Below are 24,739 nucleotides of genomic sequence, written 5' to 3'. Positions count from 1 at the left end.
GGAGGCTGCAGAGACGCTCCCCCCTCTCCACTGACACACGGGTCAACTTAATCAACCCGCCTTCCATTTGCACAGCGAGATCCCACTGAGACGACAGAGAAGGTCACGCAGCACACACACACACACACGCGCGCACACACACAGACACAAACACACACAGTGTTCCTGGAAGCAGCTCAGCAAAATCAGTGGTTATCTTTGAATCAGTCGGCAGCAGCAGAGGCATCGTGCTGGATTCTCAAAGTTCTTGTAATGTCCTGCTGATTTATAAGAAGAGCATTTGACCTGCATTGACCTGAACAGCACTCAGCAGAGCACATACCTCAGTCCTGTAAACATACCCGATTAAAAAAAAATAATAATTAAGATCCATGAATCTCCCTGGGTACGTGAATTATGAAAATGTCAAAAATTGTCCCATCTCACAGTGTTTTAGTTGATTCGCATCAAAATGTCATTTGGGTTCTTCTCTGACCCACAGCGCTACCAGACAAACTAACAAAGATGAAAACAGAATTTCCTAAAAACATTTAAGGGTGGATGCGTCATCTTCAAGAAATTTGATTTTGAAGTAATCCTGAAGTACTTGAAAAGTAATCTGATTAGGTTGCAAATGAAAGAAATTGCCACGTACTTAATATTCAGTCTGCTCCGGCCCTGATTGCAAACCTCAACCCACAGCAGTAAGATTCACGTGCAGATGAAACAGACGTTATTTTCAGTCCCACTTTATTTAACGATGATGTGAAAAGCAAAGGCTGTCCATAACATTCAGACAATAAAAGAAGAATGTTTTCCATACACCCCCCCCCCCACCCTCCCCATAACAACTAATGGCTCCAAAGAATGTTCAAGGTGTTCCATGTGTGATACTTATTTTACACAACTTTTTCATATCTATACCTCATCTGTACATAACATAGTTACAGATACTGTAAATAAAAAAAAAAGACTTCCAAGTTTTCTTGTGGCGTCTGTGAGAAATTGTTCCTATGTAAAAATGAGAATGTACGTAAAGATCTTTACATATACATATATATATATATATATTTCTCTATTCTTTCTGTATAAGAAAACAAGTTATTGCCCCTCTTGAACACGTTGCATTTAACATAGGTTTTTATTTACCATTCAAAACTCCTAATTGAACTGAACGCCATGTGATACCACATATGGAACTGACAAAACAGCAACAGCATGGACCTGTGTGTTTCTCCACTTAGTATATACGTCATATTGTTATATTTTTTGGACATGTATGTTCCGTGTTCTCCAGAAAACCCTGATGACGACGCATACAAACATATAATTCTACACGTACATGTCACTGTGGTCTTCAGACTGAGAAGGTAAGAAGATCCTGTGGAAACACAAACCGTCAGCACGATGTCATTACAGGAAACTAGGAGCCCTTCACCCCCCACAGATGCATTGAATTTCCTCCTTGTTGAAAAACAATATTGACACAAATATAATAGAAGAACAATAAAAAAATGTATCAGGGTGCAGTTTAAAAACTCGAACAATACCTGATGATCTGCGTTTAGAAATTTGGATGGACAAAATAAATAATTGGGTGATTTTGTAAATTCCAGAAGTGGCTAATTAAGATTGATCGTTTGCTACTACCTTCACTTTATTGCCCTCAGTGAACAGCTGCTGAACAAGTAGATATTACAAGTAGCTGATCTGATGAAGTGGAGTTCGTCACTGAGACACTTGGCTTCGACGTGTGCGAGCTGATTAAAAAAAAAAAGAACTGAAATCCACGAGGAAAGAAACGTGATGAAAACAACCGGGTGGATTCGTCGTGACAGTTGCAAAAACAGAGGTAACTCTGTGAATTATACATTTTATTTCATGCCGTCTTGAGAAAGCCAAATACCAACTATTCCATACATGGACACCATCATCAGGGTATCAGCAAATTGTACACAATCACATATAATGTACTATATAAAAGGTGCGGTTGGTTTCTCCTCTGGAAGGAAGAACCAACCCGTCGAACAATGTCTCTCACTCACTCGTCAAGTGACCGTGATTCTCTAGTTGGCAAAGGTGCGGGACGAGTCGAGTCTCCTCGGAGGCGTGTGCTCGGGGTTTTTCCAGCTCCTGTGCCCAGCAGGGGCTGGAATGGGGAGGAGCCGTCACAGCGGGTCTCCCCAGATGTGTTGGATAGCAGCTGGATCTCTGCTAGGGTGTCCCCCGAGCCTGTGTCCTCCACTGGCTGAGGACGGACTCAGTGTTCCTGATCAGACACCAGCACGGAGAGGAGGTCCCCCCCCCCCCCAGCTCGAGGGGGAGCGGTCACCAAGTTCTGTCCCATGCATTGAGGCATTGAATTCAAATAAATCGATGACACAAACAATTTACAGATGTGTGGCCGAGGCTGTAGTTTGCTGGGTCAGCGCCATTATCAACTTATCATGTATTGTGGGTCCTGCGGGCTACGATATAAGACGACAGGCACAGCGCTCAACAAACGCCTTCAAAACTAAAAACCAAGACACCGATGGTGAAACGTATGCTGAGAACAAACCTTCTCCGCTCGATAAAAAGTCTTTTTTTTGTTGTCCGGAGTCCGTTTGTGTTTTTCTCCTGCACGAGGACAGCTTTACAAAAGAAAGAAAGAAAGAAAGAAAAGACAACACTGTGTTGATTTCGCTCCGAGCAGCGGCACTGAATTACATTTCCATAGCAACTGAGGTATGTTCACTGTTGCTAAGTGTGCAGTGATTTTTCGTGACACTCAATACTACGTGTGTGAGTAAAGCCCTGTGTCTGTGCTTTACGCTCTGTCACTGGGACCAGCAGTGGGCCCATCACCGTGGTGGGAGTGAAAGCTTCAGCCGGTCTGGGCTTATTACACCAGGCTCCCGTGTCTTCACTTTCGCCTGTGGAAAATTCAGGTCGACCGTTTCCTCCACACTCACTTTGGAACTGGTTGACCTACATCCTTTCCACCATAACCGCTCACGTTGTGTTTCCTCAGATCCTTGTGCCGTGAATCTCATCACCTTCCCTGTGCTGGTTAGCTGCGAGGGATCCGACAGACGTGTTAACGGTCTGAAGAGACCACACTGTGGGGATCAATATGACCGGGCCCGTCGCTAATGCCCTGTCTGAACAGAGGCGGACTTCATAAGGTGCTCTCTTGCGTTTTAAGTGTACATCTGAATGTGTGTATTTCTTGACATGTAACACACAGACGACTTTGGAACACGCTCGTGGTGCCTCGGCTCCGTTTTCTGTTGAAAGGCATAGCATCAGTATTCTGTTTAACATGCTTTCTGAGGACATATTACGTGAGTATGGACAGCCTATGCAAAGTCTGATGTGAAGTCTTTTGACGCAAAAAACCAGTGGTGCAAATTTAGCAAAGTGAAAAAGAAAAAAGGAGCCATGTGGGTTTTACTCCGAGTTGGAGGAACGGCCCCCCCCTGGAGTCTCTGATGTGCTGTGACTCACAGGCTTTGATGCGTCTTACTTTGCTGCTCAGAATCTATCAACAGTTACATAAACAAATTCATATCTCCTCCACACGCGTCTAATTCTTTGTAGGATGTCATGGTTTATCAGCTTTCGTTGGAAATCGTCATGACGGCCTGCCTCTGTTACAAACTCCACACTTAGAACCCATTTAATTGTCCATTCACAGCATATACAAAGCTTACAGTACATCAAAGTCAGAAAGGATGATATTTACATGTCTCCACAAGGTCGGGAAGTGGACGGGGAAGTCAATTGGATGATTTTCTTTGTTGGGTTTTTGTAAATTCCACTTCTCAACACACCGGTATCCAGCCATTGAGGCTGTGAAATACTCAAGCTGGATGACGAGCTCGCACGGATCCGCGAGCACACACACACACACACAACAGATAAGGAACAGAAACAGACAATCCCCTCTGAAGCAGATAAGGCTACACGTCAGGTCAGGGCTGGTCCACCGCTGCTCTTGCTATTGGGGCGCCAGTGTGTTCGTGCATGTGTGTGTTATTTTGTGGATGTTTGTGTCTGTTTTGATTGTGCATGTGTGTATATGCAAAGGCGAGGGGAGTGGATGAACAAGGGGGCACTGCTGTGAGTCGTGGGAGTTTGATAGTGTCATCCAGTGCCCACCCTGTCTCCTCCCACCCCTTCCTGACCGAGGGTTTCAGTTCTCAAGAGAGGCCGGGGTGAAGAGGTACAAAGAGTGGAACTCGGCCCACCTGCCCTCCCTCTCTCTTCTCCCCCTGTCCTCCTTGTTCCAAGACAAATATACGCACATACGCTGATGATATCAGTCTATTCGTTGTAGAAAAAAAGAACCATATATGTCTCCTCTGCAAAGAGCCAAGTGGAGGAGCATGTGAAGCTCACAGGCCAGAGACCATCACCCGGTAGGAGGGGGGCATGTGTCTGTGCCGTGGGCTGGAACCAGGGCTGCCGCTGGGGCTTGTGCAGCTGGCATCAACCCCTCCTATGGAAGGCAAGTAAGCATGGTGCAGGATGGGAAGTTGCAAAGACAGTCGACGTTGTATGCTGCAGGTGGAGAGAGCAAAGTACAATGTCAGAGGCAGAACTGCAAAGGAAGTAACTCTTTACATTTGTTAATACTGAAATTCTGTGTGATGTTTTACATTCACTGCACATTTTTCCTGAAAGTTGAATCACTCATCTTTTGTGTTTGCATTATCCGAGTGGATCAGATATTATTGTGCACTCAGCTCATCAATTCAAGGTCTGTTTACCAATGTACTTCATTAAAAAGAGTCCAAGCTGTGGTTGGCTGGAGCACACATCTCCAATCACCTCCCTCACCTCCACTTTCTTACTTGGTGCACACCTACATTAAGGGCACATTAATTTCTACATAGGCACTTCATGTCTTAATGGGCTACATGTTGCAGATAGAGTGATACAAATATAAAAGAGGATCTACAGCTATAAATGAAAATAGTACAGGATATAAAATAGTCAGTGATGAAGACACATGTTAAAGACACAGGGGAAATGGTCTGTCAGGTTTCTCACATTTTTTGTTTGATGTTTTTTTTTTTTTAAATCACACCACCAACATAGAAACTAGATAGACGCAAAAAAGAACGATGATTAAGAACAAACAAGGAAAGTGTAGTTCACTTGAACTCTCAGCTTCTTCTTATTCTTTTCTTGTATTCTCCAGCACCCTCCTCCCTCCTTCCCTTCTCCTTACTAAGTCCTTAATCCACCGGGCCTCCAAGCTTCTGGGATCATCTGACAAAAAGAACATTTCATGCCTCCGCCTGGTGTGACAGTTCGCACCCTTCCTCGCCAGGGCCACCGCCAACACCAGCCGCTTGCAAGGAAATCATGTAACCAAATGCCATTTATGCAAAAAATTAAGAAGGGGAATGAAATTCAAGCCCAGTCAGCGATAGGCCCAGAAAAAATGTCTTAATTAGGTGAACTTTGAAATATTAATATTCATCTGACTAAGCCTGTGGAATATTCCTCCCGCCTCGCCAGTTCCCCTGACCGGTTCCATTTCAGATTGAAACACAGTCGTGCTTGTGAAGCGTTTGAAGCTACACTTGACAATTACATTCACCTGGTGTGTGACTTTGTATTCGGTCATATCAAAAAGTGTTACCGTTTGTCCTCCTGTCCCTCTCCTCCCTTCATACCTCTTCCTAAATTCTTTATATTTGTCTCCTTCTCTCTCACTGCCTCTTCATCTCTCTTCCCTCCATGTGATCAAACATTCATGCGGCATGGGAATAGCTCTGAGTGTTCCTTTACTTCTGTTCTCCTCCCTGTCTATTTCGAGAGCTTTTTCCAACGCGAGCTGTAAATCACTGGTTACATAAGTCTCCGTGGGTCCCTCCATCTTTCTTTCTTTCTTTCTTTCTTTCCTTCTCCTTCTTCTTCTTATCGGCCTCTCTTTCCTATCTAAACATCCCGCTCTCTTACTTCATCTTCTCCCTGGAACTGCCCTCTCCTCGATACTTTACCCCCCATGTCTCTCTATCCATCTGTCATACATCGCTAACTTTGGCATTCTTCCCCCTGGTGCTGGTTACATGAGTGTGGGAGGGAGAGCTCTCAATGATGCACGAAGTGCCCCCCCCCCCAATTGATGAAGTCGACAGCCCTCAGCTTTGCTGCTTTATGAATAATAGGTGAATGTGGATCTGCAGTTGTCGCATGAGTGTTTGGAGAGTCCAAGTCCATCTCCTTCTTACGAGTTGGCTCAACAAATAAATCAGCTGCACGGAAACGCGTGCACGTAAATTTGTTTGTTCTGGCACGTGAGTGTTTGACTGTGAGCGTACGTGCCACATTAAGTCCAGCTCGGTGGGAGAACACACGAACACGGTGTGGTTATATGTATGTTGATGTGCGTGGGAGAGAACAGTTACAACAGTACAGGGCCGGTCCGTGCTTTCGCAAGCCTCTGTTGCCAGAGCAACCGCCTGAGCGCTGCTGGTGGTGGGGAGATGTATGACGTGTAGTCTGATGAGAAAGCTGACAAGACGGAGGGGGAGGAGGGAGGGTAACGGGGGAAGAGGTGCTGAAGAAAGAGGGAGAGCTCACTGTTCAGGTGAGTTGATGTCTTCCAGGGGACCTCTGTTTATTCTGGATGGATCCATGGAGCCCCACTGCGCCTGAGGCTTCTGCTCCAGGTGGTTCTTCAGGATGGACTTCTCTCCATCTGCATCGGAAAACAAATGTAGGCATCATGAGATACATGCTGGGGCTTTGTCACATGGACTTTCATACTTTACCCAGCTGAAGTAAGCTTCACATGCTTGAAAAATAGGTTGATCATCTGTCTGTCATCTGAGTGTAAACTGTCAGTTTCCTTTGTCCAAACAGGACACAGATTTCATAGCTTCGTAGGATATTTAAAGCACAGGTAAAAATAAAACAACTGTATGGGACTTATCAAGAGTGGAAGGTGAAGAGGACAAATGTAATCAAACCAACATGATTTCTGCATTCTGCTAATGTTGCAGGGGGATGCTGCAGATGATCAGGTCAAAACACACAATACACGCTGCGGTGTACAATCATCACTTTTGATGTTTGCAACTGGAGAGTATAGTGGTGTGACCCTTTTCTTCCCACAGACCGGTTGTCCCAGATTTCCCAGCACATTCTGACCTGATTTCCTGATCACAGTGCTCCGTGGCCCAGTTGGACCTCTGAGCTTGCTGGACTGTTTTAGAGGCGACTAGTCCTCGTTTCATTTTGAAAGAAGCCTAACCTTGTAACTCTGGGAGCTGTGTTAAAAGCACAGAGAGATATTGTTTACACCTCATTATGGATTCAGACAAAGAATGTGTGTTCGCACCACTAAGAAAGTATCAGGTGTGGAGTTTTTCTACCCACTGCCCAGGCGGCAGTGACAGTAGTGAAGTTCCAGTCTTTGTTGGAGTTTTTCTGCTAAGCTTAAAATACATCTGCAGGAAATGTTGTTATTCCCAAAGGCCTCCTCTCTTCCTTCTGTCTTTTAAGCTTTGCCTCTCCTGCATTATGCTGCATGCCTACCAGCTTGATACATTTGTCTCTGAAGCTGCTTTCAGACCTGCACGAACCTGCTGACATTCTCCTAAAAGTCAAGACAAATGTCCGAGCCGGTTGCTCATGACATTTGTGAGGCGTTTTTCCTCTCATCCCCTCAGTTAAATGTCTTGTAAATATCAGAATGTGCCATATATTCGTTTTTTTATTCGGTAGAAAGCCAAAACAAGCAATTTCACTGGCTCTTGGAAAATCATTATGACCAGTTTTATAACTTTATTGATAAATAAAGTGTAGGTTTAATCACGCAATTAGAAATAAAAAATAAAAAAGATGATGGGAAGTAAAGCCTTAGAAGTGAGATATGGTGCTCTCAACAGGTTTTTATTTGACCAGTATTTATTTTGGATGTTGTACACTTACTGGTTTGAACAGTAAATCTCCACAGTCAAAACGCCAATATGTACTGCAGTGCAATCAATAACATAATCACCTCTCTCATCTCAGTGTACAACCAAGACTCAGAGAAGCACCTTAACCATCCTGGTGCTGCCCAGTGTCTTGTTTATTCATGAAAGCAGGGAGAGGGGGATGGAGGGAGAGAGGGAGGTAGGGAGAGAGAGAGAGAGAGAGAGAGATGTAGTATTGTGTCTCACCCTTTGAGAGTGAGCGTAATCGCTGTTGACACGGCCTTCTACTCTTTTAACAGCCACTCATTCACGGCCCCCAATACATTAAGACCAGCTCTTATGAATACTGACGACTACAGAGAGGAGCAGGCAATGACGATGAGGAGGAGGATGAGGAACTCTTCATCCTTCTCTCTTTAAGAGATGGTTATCAATAAGCACATTTGAACAGCCCACAGACTGATGCGTTTCTCACTGTAACAATTTAAATATTTTTCATAGTCAGTCTGTGGCTCAATATAAAACAGCCTCTTACGTGTAGACTGGGGTTATCATTTACATTAAGCACAAGCAAACACATAGGTGACGTGTGGCAAATACAAACTGAAGCAGCATTCTGTCCATTATACAGCTCCAGGCTTTTTGTATTTCTATGCAAATCTCAATACAGATATAAATTATTAAAATAAAAAAAATTCTGCTTTGTAACCGTTATGGGACATATGGGTAAAACTTTTGATAAATTTTCTTAAATTCATTAGTTTTAGATTTTCTCTAAATTAAATGCTTTCCACAATAAATGTGTTTTCAGATTATTTTCACAGTTTACCTGGAGACAGTTCAGGTATCATATCCTCATACCTGAACTGTTTAACACAGGTTTGTAAATATGATATAGAATGTGTTTAGTCATCTGACACTAATTTGTGGAAGACAGATTTCGGTTTCTATAAAGATCTCTCCATAACTTCACATTTATATTTAGAGTCGTAGTTGTCTCTGTTCTCTCGTGACAGCACAACACAAACAAGGAAATCTTTGAAACCAATCCAAAACTTACTATGACTAACAAAACTGTATTTTTAGCAGGATAAATATAGAAAGGTCATAAATCTCACAGATGGCAACTCATTATTTACTAATTAAAATATTCCTGGCACCCGACGCTTTAACACTAAGCTGTTCCAACCAACAGGCACAACAAGACATATTTTCATTTCAAATTTCTGCTTGTAAGGACGCCATCACATAATAACCCCCTTCTTTCCTCCCCTATCATTATGAAGCCAGACGGTATTTGGACTGAAACAGGAGGGTGTGTGTGTGTGTGTGTGTGTGTGTGTGTGTGTGTGTGTTTCTGTGTGCACCTTTGCAAAAGATGAGAGGCAAAGAAGAAGGAGAAACAGAAGGAAGCGGAGAACACACTGAAACACAAAGACGCATTAGACACGTCGCTGTGTGAATGTACTCATTAACTTCCATCAGCTCGTTGCGTAACTATGAACTTTCACAGATGAGAGGCTCCTCAAACAATTCCAGCACACGCGGCTCTCGATCCGCAGAACGAAAGCAGCTGCTTCTCTCCTTTACCTTCTCCCTAACTCAGACGGATCCATTAGACACCCCCGAGAGCAGCTTTGTGCCGGCGTGTGCATCAGACGTGCTGGATCAGGCTGCTGTACCTCGCCGCCGCCCTGTGTCTGTTCAAATGGTGCCTGGTGCAACGCGATGCCGCTGCCGGGCTGTAACGATTCACTGATTCAATTTGAGGAGACCCGACTTCATAACACAAGCTACAGCTGTGTCAATTCCGACGGCACGGATCGGACAGGAGTCGGGAGAACCGACACAGGAGGAAGGCAGACATCTTTACAATACAGCAGCTGACAGTGAACTCCTCGTGTTGCCATATGCCTGTCGCCACCAATCATGGTTCACCTCAGCTGCTCCCTTCTATTTTCTCAAACACATTGTTCAGCAGCAGCAAACAACATCCCACACAAAATAATTAGGTGCAAATTCAAGCGTGGACGCACTCGTGGCTCGATAATGAAAGGTAAGTGAGTTGAAGACGGTGTGTTTAGGACTTGCTGAGCGGCACTGCAGTATTCATGTGCTGGAGCTCTAATCTAATGACTCATTCTAAGAGACACTTGACTTTAGCGGCCGTGTCCCTTCTTCACCAGCAGCTGACAGGAGCTGCAGCGACTGAACCCACGTCAGGACTTTCCTTCAAGCCACTGATTATGCAACCATAGTTCATACTTTGTGAAAAGTGGAGTGAATCACAGTACTTTATAATCATACCGTCGTGCAATTATTCTGAATTACGTCCTGAAGAACTGATCATGGTCTTTCTAGACTCCTGCAGTTTAGTTTACAGCCACCAGCAGCAGCACTGAGCAGCACAACCCAAGGAAGGGATGATTCACGGCCTTGGATTTTACATGGGTTGAATTGACTGCAATCTCGGAGCCGATCGGCCATCTTCTGATAACGGATTAGCCTCTGAGGGCAACGGACAATTATTTGGGGGCTTCCAGTGTAGACAGTGAATATCCAGGCCAAGATTCCATCTTCCATTCACTGTTCACAGGCCGACTACTTTCATTTATCAAACCAGTTCTAAACGTTTCTGCACACGAAACACAAACAGCGATACATTTTGTGAGTGTTTCAGGTCCCGACAACATTTGGGCTAATCTCTATCCACAGCTGACCGCATCTGAATGCAGATAAATTAAAATAAACAGATAGCCGTCTCATTTGGGTCAATGATATCTGACTCTTTTGCTCTATATTCACATGCAGAGTCTGTTTATTATACTGACCGTGATGGAAAGTACTGACAATTCATAATTATGTGTTTGTAACTTCAAACCCATCTAACATCACCATTGTTCCTCCTGATCATCCACTGTGAGTCAGGCTGTTTTCAGCATTTTCCAAATAGGCCAAACAATTGTGAAATGGTTTGTGTTTTCCAATCCAGGTGCAGTTAGACAGAAATCACCAAACCCATCTCTTAGAAAAACTGCCCACACACTGAGATGAGAAGAGGAAAAGGCCTCATCTGTGCAGACAATGTGACCAAAATGTTCACTTATTTAAATAAATGGATTCTTCTTGTATCTGAAGTTGCTCCTTTACTGTCAGAGAGCTGTTTTTTTTTTAGGGTTACTGAAATCAAAGTTTCTTAAGATGCCGTCAGACATGCACTGAACTCTGCAGATCCTCCACATTTCCTCTGGAGGAGATGTATGGGCAAATGCAAATGTCTGAATGAGAGGCTTTGCAGTTTCTGCGGACTTTCTCCCTCTGAGTGTGTACAAGTTTCTGGATCAAGATGTTTCTTACCTTTACCATCTGTGAAGTTGCGTATGCTGAGGATGTTGTTTGCGTCGGGGTAATGGTTCTGTTTGATGTAAGGAGTTTTCTCTGGGGTGTCCTGCAGCTGCATGGTCACTTCCTCCAACTCCTTGTCCAACTTTTTAAACAGAAAAACAGAGAAATTAGGATTTGAATTTGATGCGATTGATTGTTCAGTGATAACCTAACTTAAAAAGACTACAGTGTTATCAGAAAAATGAAACCCAGTGCTGTCTCAGTCTGATCTACTATATGTTCAAACTGCTGCAGCCACTTCCCAACATTTGTAAATGCAGTGAACAAATACAAGTGAAAGGCTGCTCTGTGCCAAATATACAATAACTTTACTTTGCTGAAAAAAGCTCCTCATAAGTCACTGTCGTGAACAAAGCCAGGAAACCACAGCAGTAATTCATCACAGAGATCTGATGGAAAGCCGATCTGACTACCAGGGGATTTTTTTCAAATGTCACTCAATGTCAGTTCGAGGGAAGATTTCAAAGAAACGAATTAGAGAGAACCTATATTTCTATAGAAAAGATTCCGATGATCTACAGTCTCAAAGTGATGCTTTTATCAACTAAGATTTCAAACATATCATTTGGAAACTATATGGAGAATATTTGCTATCTGGAAATGAACTGGCTACTCAGGGTTTATAACTTTCTTAAATTCAGTGAAGGGAAACGATTTGCTCTCTCTTCTTTCTCTTGTTGAAATTGTGCTCAAATAATGAAATATAAGTAAATATAACTGCTATCCTGTCTGTTACAATGTAAAAGGTTGGACCTGTGAGTGCTCTCAGGCTCTGACCTCTGTTATCTTCATGCGCAGGCGGTGGTTATCAGTTTGAAGCCCGTCCAGTCGAGAAGTATTCGCCTGGTTGACGCTGGTGACCGAGGTGGAGGTCTTGGAATCTTCCTTCTTCTGGTTCTGGGTGAACTTTAACCTCCGGTTCTGGGTGGCTGCATCTGGGTTGGTTCTCATGCTGATAAACTGGAAAGGGATTTATGAGCATTAGTCACCGCTGCACAGTGGGATAGAACACATCGACTAAAAAAAGCTACACATAACTGTTTACGCTGCAATTTTTAGGATGCAGGGCTTAGTGAAGTGAGGTGTGTGAATGTGGCAATAATTAAAAACTGTTTTACTCTCACACGCACACACACACACACACTGTCCTCTGTCACACAGAAACTGACCTTGGGAACAAACACCAGACAGAGCGTGATCGTGCTGCAGAAGATGATCACCAGCGCTACGATGCAGAACTGGACGTTGGGCTGGTCTCGGGTCAGAAAGGACACAGCGGCGCCGATGATGCACATGATGCCCACGTTGTACACGCTCATCCCGATGTATTTGCTGTCATTGAGGGCGGGGATGCTCACGTTCCTGGTCTCCCATGCCAGGAAACAGCCAAACAACTGTCAGGGGAAAAGGAGATGAAGGAGTTGGCTAAGAATTTGGAGAAAAGATCAAAACTTTGACTCTGAACCAGTTTTCTCTGGGTAAACAATCAGCAGGACTGGTTAATCTCACTACTCAATACACTATGCAGTCTTTTGTTCTGCTGGTCATAGATAAAATGGGGGTAGAACATACAAGTAAGTTAAGGTGTAGAAAGCAATTGAGATTCTGAGACTGAAAAAGAAAGTCATAAATTGAGTTGTATCTTTACGAGAATAAAATCGTAATATCACAAGACAACGATTTGAATATGACAATAAAGATGTACATTTACGAGAATAAAGTTCTAATATCATGAATTAGGTCATAATATAATGAGAATAAATTTGTAATATAACTAGGATTTTTTTTTAATGTGTCATATTACATTAGGAATATCTGAGGATTATTTTGTTGTCTGTATTACAATTTAGGAATGTGGTGCATTTTGTTAAATTGTATTTTCACAAACAACAACATACTTAATATTTTGTTTCATCAGCACCACTCAGCAGCAGGAGGAAATGTTTAGTGAAACTTCAAATAGGACAGGTTCTCCTTTCAGTTTTTTTCTTTTTCTTTATTCTGGTAATATCAGTACTTTGTTTCTCATTGAATAGCGACATTCTTCCTGAAATCTCACAATGTTTTATTCTAACTACGACCCTAATAATTTGCTTTATTATTGAGCACTCATCGTTGTTCCTCATAAACAATGGAGTCGTGGGGTTCACCACGCTTTCAGAAAGACATCAAATGGAACCAAAATCCACTTTGTGATATGATGAAGCCTAAAAGGTAAAACAATCGAAAGAGAGCAGTTTAAAGCGGCCTCAGGTTTTCGTGCTAGTGGGATGTTTATTTAGCGAGAGTGAATTCATTGTTCAGCGGATCATTAGAGTTGCAGCAGCCGCCTGCTCAGCCTGCTGAATAATTCACGGTGTGCTGTGTAAGGTGGGACGCCTGATTGTTCTAAAGTCTAAATGAGAGTTAGTGGAATGACGAGCAGCAGAATTAAAGGAGCGGTCATCAAGGATTAGTGCAGGTGTGTGAGTGTGTGTGTGTGCATGTGTGAGTGTGCGTGTGCATGTATTCATACGTGAGAGTGTCTGTGTGAGTTTGAAGCTTTAAAGCCTCTTTTCACTGTGCTGTCCCACTCTCTGTGCCTCATACAGATTTGGGCTCCTGTCGGTTACTTCTTACAAACTTTCTCTACCCGCTGCTAATCTTTAAAGTTTAAAGCTCTTGGACTTGTTATCCAACAATTTACTTCGTCTTTCTTGCCGTCTTTAACATTTGGTGTAATTCACCATCCTCTGTATTCTCTCAATCTGCTTTAGAAGATTCACTGCTTTGTCTTGCTCCTTCTCCTTCGCCTCAAAATAAATGTGGTGAGGTTTGCATAATTTACAGTCGCTCCGCAATCGCAGAGGCTTTTACAATATCTATTGGCAGGGGGGGGTGGGGGGGGGGGATTCTAAGGTTTGTTACAGTTTGATTAGAACCCTGTGTCTCACACACTGTGACAGGGACAAGCTTGCAGGGCTTGCACCCCTCCCCCCCTCCCCCCATTTGTCCTCTCAGTCCCTAAAGGGAGAAGCCTTTTAAAACCTTTTTTTAGTTTAAATACATACAATTTGCAGGAGAAAGATTTAACAATTTCTTCACCACTTCTCTTCTGTATAAGAGTCATCTCTCCTCTTTCCAGATCTTCATGGAAGAGAGAGCCTCTTGACTTAATACAGTCATTCTGAATCTCCGCACTGTATTTAAATGTATCTGTTGTTTTTCTCTACTTCCTGTCCTTAATAGTGGAGGCATCCCTCCTTGTGCAGTATTTTCCTCAGCCGAGGGAAGGTCAAACTAAAGAGATGGTGCAGATTGATTTGTGGGCTTTGGGCTGTCAAAGTAAACTTGACCTGACTTGACACCAGAGTTTAATCCATCTCCTCATCTCACTCTCTGTAAAACACATTTCCCAAAATGTCAGACTTACTTTAAGTTGATTCATCAGTGCTCTTATTTTGGCCCCATATAAAAAAAAAGGGCAACCCATTGTGACGTCACGCATTCGTTTTTGAACTGCCGTTTAGAAGTGCCATCTTGTTTATATATATTTATATATATATACATACACATACAATACTGGAAGAGGGGGTTGAGCCTGACTGAGAACTCGAGGACACAGTACGACCCATAGTACGACCCACCACCCACAAACATTGGTTGGTAATAGCTGTCCATCACACAGTAGCCGTGACCCGCTGCATTCCATGCTTTGTTGTCTATTTTGCTCTAAATGGGATCGCAGTTTACAAAATGAACTTCATGCTGTGTTGAAGAAGACTTGAAACAAGCGACTCAGACCATTTACTCGGTATGACAACGTTTACTGATGTTATAAATCAAGTTGAAAGTAGAATCTAGTATTGGTAGTAGTAATATTTTCTCATTGACTTCATGAGAAACTGACTTCATTTTGAGTCCATGTTGAGAAACAGTCTCAGTTATTTCATTGGACAATTTCTGACATTAACAACTTCTGGGGGGTGTATCCTGAAAAACTGTAGAGAGGGCAAAGATGGCCACCTCAAATGTCTGCACGGCCGGGTAGTGGTGAAGACTGTTAGTGTCGTTATTAGATATCCATATGTTCACACCCATCTGTTGGGAGGTGTTACTACTAGGAAGCTGAATTAGAGATAAATATCACACACATTTATGATACTGTGCATTTGTACAGTGCATGAATACAACAGTGTAGATGTGAGTACACCAAGTGAGTTTGTTTTCTCTCCTCTCACCATCAGCAGTCCCTTGTAGGCATAGACGATGCCCAGCCAAATGGTCATGTGGGTGTTCTCACAGTGCTCCAAGAAGGGACGGATGGAGATGTCTCGACCTTCGGGATCCGGCTTGAGGAAAAACAAACAAACAGACAGGAAGAGAAGTGAGTGAGGCACCTTTAAAAAAAACATACTTCAGACAGATGAACAAATACTCCGAATAAGGCACCAAATGTACGGTTGCAACGAAATAAGTCACATTTCCCCCGAGGAAAGATGAAACCAACAGAGGAAACCAGTAAATGAGCTCAAAAAGGAGGAAATGATAAGAAGGCCTATGAACTGTTCCCACATGAGTTTTCTCTGTGCAGGTTTTTCTAATTTTACATTCAGGAACAAAAGCAGCACATGGCCGTCCACCTGCCAGTCAGAATGAAGGGTGTCAGTGATCAAACATCCAGGTGTGCAATCACTCTGCATCCCATCATGGCCACTGGGCTCATCGACTGAAGTTAAATTAATCCGTGCTTAGGACGCTAATGGGCCCAACTAATGAAGCTTATGTATTAATGTGATTTACACCCACCCCCCTCCTGCCCTTTTCTTTTTTCCCTCTCCCTCGGTCTCCGTCATTTCTCCTCATCCCCCCAAATGCCGCTCAATTTCTTTTGCTTTCTTTTTTATTTCCACTCGTCTTTCATCGCCCCTGGAGGTTGGACGCTTAGCCACCGGGCTCCCTGGGTGTGTGTGTGTGTGTGTTTGTGTCTTTTCAGGCTAATGAGTAGCAGATGGTGTGCAACTGCGTCCACAGTAAGGCGTTTGTTTTGATGATATATATAAATACTGTACAATCCAAGTTACATACAGTGCTGCGGTAATATTTCTCTTCCACGTGTCAGGTTCTCCATTCAACTCGCATTAATGGAGATTGCAACTGTTCATGCTTTTCACTCCGACCTTGATAGCTTCACATTAGTGGCTCTCTATAGGATGATCATTTAAAAGGGGAAATTGGTGCTTTGAGAGCTGCGGTGATTCACCTAACAGAGCGGAGCACAAATGGACCTGCACTCTAGGATTTCTGGATATGCATGAATTGCAGTGTGGGTATATGAATACATATAGGACCGTTTTGCTAGCTCTAATTCCCATGCTTCTGCCTTGGAAACACAACATTCACACAGTGTTCCTCATCCTGCTCGCACTCGTCGTCTTTCAAAATTCAGTTCGGCAAAGGATTACATATGTAGTTATACATCATACAGGGTTGGGAAAATAACACAGCAACGGCGTAGCAGACGTAAACACCCCCTCCCCTCTAGAACAAGTCAGATGCAGAGTCCGAAAATCTCCAGAACCTCCGATGATCTCTCGAACCATTCCCACGTTGAGCAGCTGGGATTGGTCCAGTGACGTTAGAGCGATCTTGTAAGCTCCCGTAAGAGTTCCCTTGGTAACCACGTGGCTGGTGTCACTCAGATCTGTAAGTATTTCGGGACTAGAGTATAAAAGCCTTGTTAAGTTTCAGTGACGAGCTGGTAGAAGTGACTTTCTGCCTTAAAAGCCGTGACGTTGGTGGAAAGACAGAAAAGTGGGGCAGGAGATGACGCACAGATGGGCTATTTTTTATTTATTCATTTTTTATTTTTTTAACAGAGAACCATAATTAGCCAACACAGTAGAGGAAAAGAAAAGACTCAAACTCAAACATTTTCTCATATACCTGAAGGGAATTTCCTCATGAGAACTATTTTTAAAAACAATTTTTTTAATCTAAGTAATGTGTTGGGACTGAGGAGGAGACGATCAGGAGTTATATAAGAGATGCCCTTGTTTCACAAATTCTCTGAGCAGTGCAAGAAATCCTCTCTGCTCAAGTGATACACTTTTATTTTATTTTTGACAATCATTTTGGAAACTACTAGTCACGTTGGACTCCAGTAGTGAACAGTGAAGGAATGCGCCTTTTACAACAGACCCAATAATATTTCTGTAGTACTTTCAAGAAGTGTGATTTGAACACCAGAGAGAACTTGAACGAACACTGTTTCTTTGCGTTTGGTTATATTATCTTTTGTAGAGAGAAATGTGTGCAGAATGTGAATAAATAGGTTGTTGAGGAGATCAGTCAAAGTTCTCGGTCGCTCTACAATATGATTTGAAATGTAATTGATGAGGACATTTAATGGGGGATTCAATTGTGAGAGAAGGGGATGAGTGTCAGCTTCAATAAATCACTCATGAACCCTGTGAGAAACTGTCTTCTCATGGTATCATTAACAATCTAGCTCTATATTCCAAAAAGTAGATTTTCTATTTTTAACTACACCAAGGAGTCAATGTTTTCAGCCCTGTCTGTTTGTTCGATGGTTGGTTTGTTGGATTGCATCAAACAAATCCATAATGGGCCCGGCTCATCAGCTCTTCGCTCCTGTATAAACTCACTGAGTCATCTGCATTTCGGTACATTTACAATTTCTGCTTGATCAGCCTCTTATTGAAACAACCACGCTGTAAGAAGTTCCACTCCTTGCAAATCATTTGGTTCATTCAGTGCGAGAGACAAATTCTGCTTGAGCGCTCTCTGCATTCAAGCTCCGAGCAAACTTGTGTCACTAACAACAAAATGATAAGACAAAATGAGATATAATGCTTATTAGACGCTGAGCTCTATCACAACATAGCAAACATGAGTTCTCCCATTATGGAAAGGGGGGGGCGTCTGGGGAGTTGCCAAGCAACAGGGCTGTGGGCGGCAGGCAGCCCCAAAGCGGCGGTGATGGCAGTAAAAGTGCCGGTTCACTGTCATTTTTCACAGCATTAGCCCTCTAACGGGATCACTCTGGGAGAGCTGGAGCAGGCACAGCACTGTGGCAGATTGTCTATGGAGGGATGGAGCTAGATCAGGCGATACAGGGAGTGATGGAGGGAAGAGGGAAAAATAAATGGAGGGTTGGAGGGTGAGAAGATAGGCGCAAGAAGTGTGGATTTGAACACGGAAGCTGAAATGACTGAAGCAATGCAGGGGTAGTGGGATACATGGAAGGGAGGTAGTAATGGTGACACGCTGACGCAAGCGAAATAGATGCTGTCGATACAGTTTCCTCAAAGAGATATGAGAAGAATAACTTGAAGGAATAAATTCTTAAAAGGAGAAATAAGGAGAGAGCAGTAGGGACAGTGAGATCTGATTTGCAATATAATGCATCCCAGAGAGCAATGGAGAGGTGAAGGTAAAGATGAGCAACGAGCAGACAGTAAACTCCAGCTATATGACTATCAGATGTCTTTTTTAAACAGAGCTGCTGTGTGATCAATATTGACGTTCAGATAAACACACTCTTTGGTTCACAAAGACAGGAATAGAATAAAGATTATGTTTTTTCCTCTTCACTGAGCTAATTTGAATCCCTTCACGACACAGGATTTATAAAAAGTGGTCTGACTGCAGTGCTGGCTCCTGAAAAACAGAATAACAATCTCAATTTTCCTGTCAACAACGTCCATGTTTGATTATTTGGTTGACTGGGGTTGATTCTTTGAGGTAGTAACAAAGATCACGAACAGGATGCAGTTACTAAGTCTTAACCATTCAACAATGTACAAACCTTAAACTACAGCCAAGGATGTGTTGGTAGTGATGGATAACATGGCTACCAGCCTCTACAAGTTGATTTTTAACTGTTCTAAATTAATCATAAACCACGGAGTGCCTAGAGGGAAACACTTTCAAAAAACTTAAGATGTATGATGTTTTTCTTTTGGAAAGTTATTGCAATAAGATTTGTGGTACAGACGCCCGTTTTCCCTTGACTCCGCAACCACAGCCACCGGGGCTGGTTTCTGGATATGGATCTTTCTCTGACTACACAATGGCCTCTGGACTGGTCGAGATAAACCAACAAGTGAGGGAGGAAATGGAGAGCTCACTCATTGTCACCTGCAGCTACTTCACACAGAGGTGTGTGTGTGTGTGTGTGTACTTTTCGTAAATCTATGTGAGGACCATTTTGAAGATAGACCTTACAGAGTGAGGACATTTTGGTTGGTTCTCACTTTTTCACAGGGCTGTGAAAGGGTTACGATTTGTTTTAAGGGCTAGGGTTGGAATTCGATTTAGGTTCAGGGTAAGGATCAAGGGACAGAACATTCAGACACCCTAGATGTTGAGTTGGTGCAGCCTAACATTTCTATATGACCCTCTGTTACATTGAGAATTTGGAAATTAAGTTTAGGGTAATTGGACGAGGCCAGTGTTAGGATGTAAAATCTAAAAAGAGAATTTGCTTATGTGTTAGATCATTCAGATCATTGAGGTCAGGGTAAGAGGCTCAGGAATGTGTGTGGTCAATGAGAGTCCTCAGTAAGATAGAAGATTGTGAACGTGTGTCTGTGTAAGAATATGTCCCTGCATGCACATTCTTTGAGCACACATATGAAAGGTGGCTGACCTTTGTCTGGGTGTGTTGTGTGTGTGTGCGTGTGTGTGTGTGTGTGTGTGTGTGTGTGTGTGAGTACAGAAGAGCTATCAGGCAGAGTCTGACAGAAACACTTCATCACATGCTTGTAATTACAACACAGGATATTCGACGATGGTGAAACAGAGAAATTGTGGATGGAGCTTTGGGCTTTAGGGCAGAAATGTATTTAAAAAAAAGCGTAAAACACGACAGAGAAAAAGTCATAGAATAAATTCCAGGGGGCGAGAAAATGGAAACGACAGAAACAAAAAAAGAGTCGAGAATAGATTTTTGTCCTCTGGGAAGATTGTAAAAGTTTTATCATAAAAACACTGCATACAATTACTGTGTTGTGACTCCCGGGATGAAATGATTTACATTTATGTATGCTGAGGCCATTTGAAATCTCTCTCAGAACAGAAAGCAGCATGATGTGTTATATATTTTCTAAAACACAACAAATTTGGATTTTCTGATTAGTGATTGGTAATCTGCTAAATGTCAGCGGGTGGCGTCATGTCTGGTTGATGCACAGGGCAGCCCCGCCAACTGTTCGTCTGGGCACGGAGACAGGGAGATGCACACTGATACAGTGTTGTCTGATGGAGATGTCGCAAACACAAACACATTTTCTTCTCTACTACCAACTGTTTTCATATGTGCAAAAATCCAAAATGTTTTTTGGATTTTTCCGTGTGCCACTTGCCGCCTGTCTCTACCGTTTTAAGGCAATTACTCTCATTCAAACAAACTAAATTAAAGTTCTGGTAAAAAAAGAACACTATGTCAAGTCCTCCTTGTTATAAGTGTTTTGAGAAAAGTCCCAAAAGTTTTACAATGCAAAAAACATTGGCAACACCAGGAGATGTGACTGTAGCTTGCAGAGTTATAAATATAGGCGTATTTACGGAATGCGTACGAAAGACATCCTGGTGCCACCGTGACTTGTACGAAACCATCTGAAATGCAGCGAGCACCATTTCCACAGGCCTTCTATCTAATTCCGAACAGCAGTTAATGGCCTTTAGACAAGCACAGAGGAGAAATGCATGGAGGGGGATTCGTTCAGCGAGTTTGGATGACAGGTGAAGGCGATGAGTTCATACCCATGACCCAGACGTCAACCTCAAATCTAATTCTAAAGATAAAGATTGAATGTCTCGCCCTGACATAAACAAACCCTTGATCACAATCTAGCTAACTCTTTTAGTTCTTGCTTTGGTTGTCTGGAATAATTGCCGTACTTTTTCGTGTGCTTCCAACAAACTCTTTGTGTTTGTCCTATTTTCCCGGTGATGCCAAGCAGATTATTTGCTATTCTTATTTTTAATGATTGGATGTGCTGCAGAGAAAAGAAATGAGAGGAAGGAAATAATCCAGTAGTTGGAGGAAGTGAGGGAGGGGTGTGAGAGGGGGAGTTGGGGGAGGGACGGCGTTTGTGTGTGTGTGTGTGTGGGGGGGGGTGGTTGTATGGTGTGCCCCCGGCCGAGGCTGACCTACATGCAGGAGGGCCATGGTGGCAGGGCAACAAGACGCCGCTGGCACACACAAGCCATGTGGGTCTCCCTCCCGCCATCCCACTCCGCGGTGTGTGTGACCATATAACAGTACATGTGTGTGTGTGTTCTTGTGTGTACGCGGGCGCCTGTGTGTGTTTTACTGTAGTGTCCTCGTCACACCGGATGGGTGACCAGCATATTCCACTCCAGTGCATCTTCACAGATATTATTCCAGCTCACTTAAGAGTGAGGGGACGTGGTAGAGACGGAAAGAAAAGAGAAAACACTGAGATAAGATCATGAAAATAAAACCTAATGAAAAACTAATTTTCTGTTCTTTCTTCCGCACATAGATGCTCTTCTAAATCTTTCCATTTTTAATCTTTAATAAACAACAGAATTCACTAATCACCATACAGTTTCTAACCCGCTTGAGACAGATTCCTCCCCCTCCTCTCCCCTTCTTCACTAATGATGATAAAATGATCTCTTTACTTGAATGTGTCTGCGTTCAAATACTTCTGCTCCCTTGCCTGTTTGAGCATCCCCCCCCCCCCCCTCCTCTTTTATTCCTTTATTCATACAAGCCTGTAATCCCATTTGAGAACTAATCCTTATGATAGATCCATGGCCCAAAGACCTTCTAAACACCAGTGGGTCAAATTGGCCGTGGCATGATAAAATTACTCTCTTTTATGCAAGAAGAAACAGAAACATGAGTAGTTTGTGTGTGTTTTTGTTCACCTTTGTCGTTGTGTCCAGTGCTGTTTCATGTGGATTTAGTAATAGATGAAATACACACACACACACACACACACACACACACACACACACACACACACACACACACACACACACACACACACACACACACACACACACACACACACACACACACACACACACACACACACACACACACACACACACACACACACAAGAGAGACAGAAGACATAAAGACATTTGAGCAAGCACTAAGAAACAGTGAATTGCTCACAAACAGACTTATTCACTCATTTACACATTCTCACAAAATAACAGCATAACTGCACACACATAACTACACAAAGCTGCATTCTAATGTTATATGGAGTTAGTGAGATACACACACACACACACACACACACACACACACGCGCGCGCGCGCTTCCCCGGCTCCAGCAGGGAGCTGCCTTAACTGATTTATTAAGAACTAAACGCGTCATTAGTGTAAGCGGCTAACCCTGAACATTGGGCTCATTAGAATATTCAAATACTGTGGTGAAGCCCAGCAACTGCTTATAGGGCTCCTATTCTTTAACATAACTCCCTGTTATAAGACTCGCTTTCATCGTAGTACCCATCTGCACACTGCCTATAGCTTAGGGCCATATGTTAGGTGTAACTGTAACAGCCTTATGTGATTGCTACAGAAGCTGTGGAGGAGGTGGCGCCATGGTTATGATAGTTTGTACAGTGCATGGGGAGGAGGTTTGTTTGTAAGGAGGAGGAATGACGGCACAGAGATGCACACTGCAGGGAGCACTGCTCTTTGGAGGGTAGGGTGGCACATTGCAGTAGAAGTGGACAGCAACTTTTTTCCCATGATTTTTTTATATGAAAGTGACAGACTGTCAATTAGTCTAAACGTGCCCATGTTTCCTCCTTTTAATTTCGGGTAGAATAGGTTTCATACTGTGATGGTTTGTCTCTTACTGTACAATCCTGCAGCTCCTCTCTCTCTGTTTGAAACGCTCCATTAGAGCTTTGTAATGGAACAAGCCCATACTTGTGTCAGCCACCATCTGTTGGAAACTCCTAACATGCAGACTTCACTAAATTGGTTTTTGCTCAGTTGTCACAGTCTCAGTCAAGATACTTTCTTTGGTCCAACGAGGGTTTTATCTCTCTGAAGAAAATACAGCAGGGCTCAGGGTTTTATCAGGCCGTTGGGATCATGACCCAATGACCAAACACCTCTTCAATGATTTGTCTGATAGCGATGCTTTATTTATTTTACTAGCACTACACTTGTACAGCTGTGTATTTTATTATATGTATTCTACTCATATCCGTGAAGACAAACATTTCTATGGTAGATAGTTTAAGATTCACTTCCGTGTTGATTTATTCAAAACAATTCATACCACTGCCAAGGTCAAAGTCCACCGAGGTCCACTTAAATCCCCCCCACCCCCAAAAACAACACAGTCATGGATATCAGTCTCCTGAATATGTACATATCTTTCCTCAAGATCCATATTTTATAGGAAATTGGTGAGAATATCAAAAAAGGCATACGAGGAAAAATAAATCCTGGCTCCATGTCAAACTCAATCAGTTCAAAGTCAGTCTACATTTTCCACACACATACCCCTCCCCAGTAAACAGGGATATTCAGACCATCCCGTCAATGCAGACACACTCCCTTTAACACCCGGGGTTCATTCTTTATCTGAAGGGCCACAATAAGGATGTGTATCTCTGAAGAAGCTCATGAATCCTGGATGATTCTGTGACAAATGGAAAGCACCAAGAACGGAGGATAAGCCATCAGATATGACAAGTTACTCTCACATGTCACCTCACCCCCAGGTATCGCTGCTCTTCTTTCTCTATCAGCCTGACTCTCATTTCCCCTTCAAGCTATCTCTTTTTTAGCGGCTTCTGGTGTTTAAATCTGGCCTCATTCTGGTCAGACAGGCCCGTTGTTCACAACCACATCCGCAGAGGGAGAAACAGTCCAATTCAGGTCACATGGACGCGTAGTGTAGCAAGGTGTAACACACAAGCAGTTCATATTTTATTCTAAAACTCACACCTCTCTGTGCCCTCTGCCAAAAGAGCTGATAAACACAGTATACCTCATTTTAATCACAAACTTCTGCTCCAGCTCCCGATTGAAGGGCTGAGGATGACATTCATTGATGACCTTTTCCCTCCTCTCACTTAACGGCTCCTCTTGCTACAGTCCTCTTCAACCCATTCTTATTTCATCCCCCTTTTTTCTCCTCCAGGTGATTATTTTTGATTCGGTTCAATACCAGAACAGCTTTTGGTATCACTGCCCTTCATGTGAACCGGCGGCCGCAATTATGAGCCACAATACACCGAGATAAAAGCCCAGCCTCATTATGTCAGCAATAACCATTTCTCATTTTTTCCTGCTTCACTACATTTCCCATCATCCTTTGTCAAACAAACGTGTGCCAGTGAGTGGCCAGGAATTAATTGCCATTGTTCTGGGTTGATTTCCCCCTCCTGCCTGTTTACACAGTGTGATACAAGACCATCC

The 24,739-nt window shown here is 43.1% G+C and overlaps 1 protein-coding gene across 2 annotated transcripts in view; it reads right to left on the bottom strand.

Moving 5' to 3' along the window:
- Positions 1-825: 825 nt before the first annotated feature.
- The window catches only part of gabbr2 (gamma-aminobutyric acid (GABA) B receptor, 2), a 166,488-nt gene continuing 142,574 nt past the window's right edge, over positions 826-24,739 (bottom strand). For both annotated transcript variants that reach the window (XM_062410550.1, XM_062410548.1), the window contains 6 exons: positions 15,524-15,634; positions 12,473-12,697; positions 12,081-12,263; positions 11,256-11,385; positions 6,559-6,676; positions 826-4,524 (listed from right to left, as the gene is read on the bottom strand). In XM_062410550.1, the coding sequence (XP_062266534.1) occupies positions 4,359-4,524; positions 6,559-6,676; positions 11,256-11,385; positions 12,081-12,263; positions 12,473-12,697; positions 15,524-15,634 (933 nt within the window). In that variant the 3' untranslated portion in view covers positions 826-4,358. The remainder of the gene's footprint in view (positions 4,525-6,558; positions 6,677-11,255; positions 11,386-12,080; positions 12,264-12,472; positions 12,698-15,523; positions 15,635-24,739) is intronic.

The sequence above is a fragment of the Platichthys flesus genome, chromosome 17 (genome assembly GCF_949316205.1).
Source record: "Platichthys flesus chromosome 17, fPlaFle2.1, whole genome shotgun sequence".
NCBI lineage: Eukaryota > Metazoa > Chordata > Actinopteri > Pleuronectiformes > Pleuronectidae > Platichthys > Platichthys flesus.
Note: the sequence above shows the minus strand (reverse complement) of the source record. Positions and strands in the feature narration are given on the sequence as shown.